This window comes from Triticum dicoccoides, chromosome 6B, assembly GCF_002162155.2.
Source record: "Triticum dicoccoides isolate Atlit2015 ecotype Zavitan chromosome 6B, WEW_v2.0, whole genome shotgun sequence".
Taxonomy (NCBI): Eukaryota; Viridiplantae; Streptophyta; class Magnoliopsida; order Poales; family Poaceae; genus Triticum; species Triticum dicoccoides.
This window is the reverse complement of record NC_041391.1, coordinates 530,843,652-530,850,512: the sequence shown is the minus strand read 5'-3', so window position 1 is coordinate 530,850,512 and position 6,861 is coordinate 530,843,652. Positions and strand designations below refer to the sequence as shown.

General features: G+C 43.5%; 1 protein-coding gene, 1 long non-coding RNA gene and 1 pseudogene across 5 annotated transcripts; 2 read left to right on the top strand and 1 right to left on the bottom strand.

Annotated features, from left to right (window-relative positions):
* The first annotated feature begins 395 nt into the window (after nucleotides 1-395).
* LOC119324974 lies at nucleotides 396-1,380 on the top strand (annotated as a pseudogene).
* Nucleotides 1,381-1,833: 453 nt separating this feature from the next.
* LOC119324973 lies at nucleotides 1,834-6,643 on the bottom strand. 3 transcript variants are annotated; one of them, XR_005157258.1, is made up of 5 exons: nucleotides 6,415-6,643; nucleotides 6,253-6,341; nucleotides 3,823-3,938; nucleotides 2,360-2,603; nucleotides 1,834-2,115 (listed from the first exon to the last, which is right to left on the bottom strand). It is a non-coding gene; the product is annotated as an uncharacterized LOC119324973 (long non-coding RNA). The 3 variants fall into 3 exon arrangements; XR_005157259.1 differs by lacking the exon at nucleotides 2,360-2,603 and having other exon boundaries at nucleotides 6,415-6,641; XR_005157260.1 differs by lacking the exons at nucleotides 2,360-2,603; nucleotides 3,823-3,938 and having other exon boundaries at nucleotides 6,415-6,638.
* LOC119324972 (transcription factor EAT1-like) lies at nucleotides 2,617-6,108 on the top strand. Of its 2 annotated transcripts, XM_037598731.1 has the most exons (4): nucleotides 2,617-3,414; nucleotides 3,625-4,522; nucleotides 5,261-5,674; nucleotides 5,788-6,108. In XM_037598731.1, the coding sequence occupies exons 2-4, from the start codon at nucleotides 3,653-3,655 to the stop codon at nucleotides 5,881-5,883; spliced, it is 1,380 nt and encodes a 459-aa protein (XP_037454628.1). In that variant the 5' UTR covers nucleotides 2,617-3,414; nucleotides 3,625-3,652; the 3' UTR covers nucleotides 5,884-6,108. The 2 variants fall into 2 exon arrangements, with proteins under 2 accessions (XP_037454628.1, XP_037454629.1); XM_037598732.1 differs by having other exon boundaries at nucleotides 2,617-4,522.
* Nucleotides 6,644-6,861: the final 218 nt, after the last annotated feature.

Sequence of the window (6,861 nt, the reverse complement as noted above, 5' to 3'; positions counted from 1 at the left end):
CAGGCATATAAATTCAGATAGTCTTTGAGAGAATTGAAGAGAATGGGCAATGCTAATCTGCGTGCGCGCGTTGGCACGCTCGGTTTCCGACATGTAGGCAGTTCCCGAAATTTTCAGAAGGTTATAAACCATGTAAGCGCACTGGACCATGGCCAGAGCAGTCCATTAGAGACCGAGTTGAACACACGGCTCATTAGGCCTACTAGAGTACTAGTTGAGCACGGCTCACTTGGCCAAGTAGAGCCCAGTTGAACATGGTTCACTTGGCCGGTGTAGCCCGACTCAATTTCTCTCGGTGTTCACTTTGTGTTCCTTCAACTACAAGCAAGCTTTGGTGATTCGAAAAAAACAAGCAAGCTTTAGAACGACGGTTCCCTCAAAAAAAGAAGCTTTCGAACGACGGGTCCACTGCCCAGGGACGAGCTGGAACAAGACAGGCACGTCTCTTCTTCGATTCGATCCATAGCTCGTCCTCTTCCCCATGTCCGACGGCGACTGCGAGCACGGTGCCGGCAGCTCGGCGCCGATGTGCAACTTTGTTCGGAAGCCGCTGAAGAATATTCGGAAGCGTCCGGCCGCCTTTGTCGGCTCTGACGACGAAGAAGGTAGCAGCAGCGATGAATCCGGGGCCATCGCGGCGGCGCGATCTAAGAAGCCGCCATCTACTACCAGCAAGCTCTTCTTCTCCTCCGCCGACAACTCACACGAGCCCTGCCGTTTCCAGTTCGAGTCGTCCCGGACGATTCAGTCCTCCACCGACAACCGCGCCACTGCGACGCTTGAGACGGAGACGACGTACGACCGTGATGCGCGCGCCATCCGCGAGTGACAGCTGAAGCAGGCCGAGGAGTCCCTCAAGAAGAACCCCTCTGCGTCCTCCTCCGGGGAGTTCTACAAGGGGATCCACGGCTACACAGATCACAAGACCGGCTTCAGGCGGGAGCACACGGTGTCCGGAGAGAAGGACGGCGGGGCGCATGGCCCCCTGCGGGCGTCAGTGCACATACGCCTCTCGACGCGGTTCGACTACCAACCCGACATCTGCACTCCCTCCTTGGGCCGGAACTTTTTTGAGGGGCTAAAAATTAAATTTATGGGTTTCTAAAAATAGCTAAAACTCAGTTGTCAAGGTTTTATTATTTACCAAAGAAATGGCTAGGTTAATTTGGTACTCCCTCCGTAAACTAATATAAAAGTGTTTAGATTACTATTTTAGTGATCTAAACGCTCTTATATTAGTTTACAGAGGGAGTACCAACTAAATATACCACAGTATTCCGCCGCGACGTCTCTGCTTGCGAATCATATGTTGGTACAAAGAAAGTTTATGTACTCTGAGTACGTTGAGAATGTTCATACATTTTTTTAGGGAACTATCGTCTAGTACATTTCGGTGCTTTTTTTTTGGACCGCAATAACCAACGAACGTTCCCCGCGGAGCATGGCATTTGTGAACCTTTTTTATGGCAGGTTCTTCAAACGCACATGACAATTTCTTTAAGAACACACGGCAAATTCTGGCAGATAGAGGATTTGTTGAATTGCATCCAGTCCCAAATCCAGAAACAGGAAAAAAAAATCTTCACAAGAATATTCTTGCGTTACAGTACTTTTGGCAGAACAAGTGGCTGGGATCAAATCCCGCCCAAACGGTTTTTCTCATGTCGATGCAGCGAGTTCATGGACTCGAGAGTCCACCCGTTGTATCGGTGGTACCACGCCTTGGGGGTGCTCAAGGAAGAATCCGTTGACGACTTTGCCATAGCACTCGGGATCTCTTCCTTCAGGTCGGTCAGTATCACCGAAAGGAAAGAGAATTATGCAACTAGTAGATAATAATACCGTAACCTCCATCGGTTGGCAGGCAATCCATCCCAAGATTGACCATGAAGTAGTTCCAACATGGTTCTGTTAACAGATCGCTCAGCTCTCACAGGTACAAAATCACTCAAAAGCATGGAGATTGAACTCCTGCTCCCTGTATCTTGGCTCCTGATAAGTCAAAAGGATGAAAAGATAGGATCACAATGTCGGTACCACATAGCCAGGGTGGTTCCTTTGTCTTGTTATGTAGATGACTTTGAGAGCGGTTGTATGATTCAGTTATATGCACTTCTGCAGAAGAAATTCAGACAAAACATATTTATTTAGTTCCAAGAGATGTAGCTTCCAATTCCTAGTACAAGTATTATATGGAAAAGAACAATGGCTTCCAGAAATGTGATAATCCGCCATCGATGAGCCTAATGTATAAAAACATTTCTTGATAAAAAAAAATGTATGATGTACAAGCACAGGCATGCTTGAAATTGTACGTGCTAACACGGGTAGCTCTCCTCAGATGCAGGATGACGCTCACCTTTAAATTCTCCAATCTTTTAAGTAGTCGTACAGTTTGTTTCTCCTAGCGAAGTGTGTACCGGTACATGCACAAAATACGGAAGAATGGAGAAGGCATGACTTGCATTTCCCAACTTCCGGCTGGAAGAGTAACAGCAAAGATGCCAAGTTCAAAGAGTGTGAGTTTCCCATCTTTCAGGTCTTCTGTTCTTAATGATGAAGATATGATAGCCCTTAGCTTTGACAGTTTGACCTCCCTTGCACTGTTCAGAAGACACAATTAGGAAATGATTGCTATTTGACGTGTTCTGTTATATGCTCATAAGTTCTACATGAAGATCAAAAACTGTTGTTTCCATGCCTTCAGACCTTCACATGCCAGTTACATTTTGCTTGCTAGTTCAGACCATAGTCTTCTCTAGTCCCTACAAATTATAGGCATAGCACCCCAACTCTTCTCAACGATGCTTTTGAGCTACTAGTTTCTGAGCAACATTTGCTTCATTTGATCTGGCAAAAAGAATTAATCTTGGTAATGCTCTCTTCACATCTCTTCTCTTCAAGCTTTTAGTGCTACTGTCAAGACACACATATCACCCCTACTTTTAAAGAATTAAAAAATATATCCTTGAAAAATGGGATCATAATTTTCTGCCTTTTGTTCAGAGAACTTACTTTTAGCTTTATAAGTTGAATCACTTTCAACAACTTATGATTTCTTGCACTTTCTGAGAAAATTACAGCAACACGAGGGATATTTAGGTCACTACCCATGATTTTGTATTAGCCTCTGCTTATTAACTGGTAAGGTTAAGGTAGTTGAAGCACAAGCTACCAAGATTAATATTTATAGTATGATACCAATAAAGACACACTGGAGTTTGTTGGGTCTTGAGGAAGCAAAGAGACTTCATGTCTCGTCCAGTGTGCTAATACAGCTTCTCCTCATCGAAAGAAGAGACAACCAGATGCCTAGCTTAAACTCCACGTCTTTGCTTTCTTCCGAACAACCAACACGACCAAGGCGAGCTGCAGCCTTCTCTATCTAACAAACAGATTGTCTGTTTCATTCAAGTTGAGTAGCCTTTTTCCTAAATATGCGTGCTTGAACCAATGATTTTCTCTATTTTAGATCCAAGCTATTTCAGTTGATCATTTCTAACATGCTACTGTGTCATTTGTTCATCAGCTTCGTCTCTTCCATTTGGTTCCTTTTCCCCCAAAATTGTACTACTTTAAGATACATCTTTGAGGCTCCTTGGTTACTAACTTTTGTTGTTTTAGATATTGAGTGAAGGAACCAGAGGCCAAAATGATTGCTGAGGGAGGTTATTTTGATGGTTCCAGAGATGCTATCCTCATGGCAGGATCACTGATTCACGATTCCCTGGACTCTATTTGTGACAGTACAGAGATTGAGCAAGGAAACTTCCATGGTCCCTCCTTTTTCATAGAAGATATATGCAATCCAACCAATCTTACCTCTGAGTCTGCACGAACAATCAACCATATACAACATCGGGCTGAATTTGACATGGATCAGGATCTTCACGGCCACATGATACAAGAGACCCAGGTAGAAACTTCAAATTGGGTTCCTGCAATGTTCGGTACCCAAAATCATATCATCAGCCAACAGTCAATTGAACAACAAATGGATGACTATGATGCTGCATCATATCCAGATGGTGCTCACACAGCTGCACCTGATCTCCTAAATCTTCTACAGATCCCAAGGTACAGTATGACTACTGCATTCCTTTCGACAGAACATATCTTTGGTGATCCAGGGCAGAATGCTGGCAACCAATTGGACATCAACAATGATGTTCTGGGAAGAGCAATTCATGACAGCGGGATGATGCTCGGTGATTCAACTCTACCATTACAATATAATGGTAATCAATCTCACCTATTCAAGGATCTCTACCATTCACTTCCGCAAAGTTTTGGGCTGTTCTCCAGTGATGATGAGAGAGATCGGACGATGGGGGTAGTAGGAGCTGCAGGAAATATTCTACAAGAGATAGACGGGAGGCAGTTTGGTAGTCCAAAACTGGGAAGAAGTAAGAAAGGTGGCTTTGGCAAGGCAAAAGCTAACTTTGCAACTGAAAAAGAGAGGAGGGAGCAGATAAATGTGAAATATGGGGCTTTAAGATCACTGCTGCCAAGCCCTACGAAGGTTTGTTCAACACATATTCTCTATATTTTAAATGATTTTTTCTTCTCACAGTTACAGATAAATCACTTAAACGGCAACTAATCACATGTACAAAATTCATTATCTTTTATTAGTTTCCAGATGTGGCGCCATTTCAATATGAAGCCAATAATATTTTCTAAGAGTATAAAAAGAACCACTGCTACTGGCACTTAGAAGGTCAAAACAAGTCGGAACTTTTCATTAAAAAAAATTATGTTTTCATCACCAGCAAGCTTTTACAAAGTTTCCTGGCTACAACAGTCCACCTAATATAAGTTCCACATAGATGATATGTTGGGGAAAGTGTATGCTGGACCTTTCTGTAGGTGAATACTGGAGTTCTCGGTGGATTTAGTTGACAAATTAATGTGCATGGATCATTAGTATCCAAAGACAACAAATTCGAATACAACTCCTTAGTTTATGAAGCATAAATACATTACCATTGTTAGATTTTTAGGATCTGTCACTTTTTGCTTAACCGAAGATAAAACAGTTGTGAAACAGAAAAATAATCTTACATAGATCAAATGGGATTTGATTTGACATACCCAGCATTACGTTATCACCAACCGTACTGATCCTTAAGAGGTATCTTCAGGCTATCTAAGACAAATAAGACAAATGGAATCATGACAAAACCTTTTTAAATTGTGTACACTTCTTGTATTTTCTTGTGAATGTGATATTACGGGTTATTACAATATTTTTCTTTAGAACGACCGAGCCTCTATAGTTGGAGATGCCATCGAATACATCAATGAGCTGAACAGAACATTGAAGGAACTGACAAGTTTGGTGGAAGGCGATACCAAACATAGGATGAAGAGGCTTAAGTTGGATGATGCAGCACGTGACAACGGAGAAAGTTCGTCGCTGCAGCAAGTGAAGGACGATCAAGACAGTCAGCTGAATGGAGCTATAAGGAGCTCATGGATACAAAGGAGGTCCAAGGAATGCCATGTTGATGTCCGCATAGTTGGTAATGAGATCAACATCAAGTTCACTGAAAAGAAGAAGACTAATTCTTTGCTTTGTGCTGCAAAGGTTATAGATGAGTTTCGTCTTGAACTCATCCATGTTGTTGGGGGGATTATTGGAGATCAACGTATATTCATGTTCAACACAAAGGTAACAATCGGACTTCTTTACTCAAAGCAACAGATTGCCCCTCTTCCCCGTTTCTACTGTATTAGCACACATGGTGGTACCATTCTGCTTGACATCTCTTGCCTACTGTGCAGATATCTGAGGGCTCCTCAGTCTATGCCAGTGCGTTGGCTTCGAAGCTCCTCCGCGCTATGGAGATGGAGCACCTCGCTGTTGATATCTTCAGTTAGCTTAGCCACCATGACGGAGATTCACTGGTGCACCACAATGGTCCATTATGTATTTATGTTAGCATCTACCGTTACCAAAGTGTGAGCTTACTAGAAGTAACTAGCCGACCTAGAAAATACTTTATCTTCAGTGAATGCTGCTGAATTTTATTTTATTTTTCACGGACCGTCTTGCACACTCGCTGTAATGATCTGATGATTCTGATTTAGCATTTTCTGGCACTATCACCCACTGCTATATCCATTACTACCCCCTTTGATTGTATGGCAGAAAGAATTCAAAATTAACTTGCAAATGTCTTGGGTTGCAACACTTGCTTCAAAATTGAATCCAAAAGGGGAGATGGGACTGGTGCTTTAGATCCTTACCACCTTGAGCCCATCATCATCTGAATGCGGGCCACTCTTCATCGCTCGCCCGACCCATGGAACACCCGCTGCACGCATATAGGCGAGATCTGGATGAAACGCATCGAGCAATCTGATTGTGAGTAATGCAATTGATAAAGGAGGGGGTGGTATTAGTATTACCAGTCAGATTGATTCGGGCTGCCTGCGTCCATACCAGCAAGATCGGCGGCGCTGCAGGGGTGGGGGAAACTGGGGCGGCAGTGGGGTGGTTGAGCATGGTTTTTTCGGTCAGGATCTGCCAGGACTTCAGTCTTCAGGAAAGAAAGAAGGCGATGCCACTGACTGCGGTGGCCGGCGGACGAAAAGAGTCGTCGTGCGCGTCTTGACGCCGGTGTTTCCTTTATATCGCGGACCGTAAACTAAGTTTACAGTTCGCAGACAGATACGGGCCGAAAACAGCGGCAGAACAGAAATGTAAAATGAACCTGTAAATTTCGGAAGCGGAACTTCACGGGAGATATCGAACTACTTCAGTGTTCATAGTACTTGATCATCATACATATTTCATACATAGGAGTAGCATATTTGTACAAAGTAGATCAGAAGAGCGGCGGCCGCCGTAAACCC

Coding starts and splice junctions, on each gene's coding strand:
- LOC119324972 (XM_037598731.1), top strand. CDS start 3,653: ATGATTGCTGAGGGAGGTTATTTTGATGGTTCCAGAGATGCTATCCTC. Junction 4,523..5,260: donor TGCTGCCAAGCCCTACGAAG/GTTTGTTCAACA, acceptor ATTTTTCTTTAG/AACGACCGAGCCTCTATAGT. Junction 5,675..5,787: donor TATTCATGTTCAACACAAAG/GTAACAATCGGA, acceptor CCTACTGTGCAG/ATATCTGAGGGCTCCTCAGT.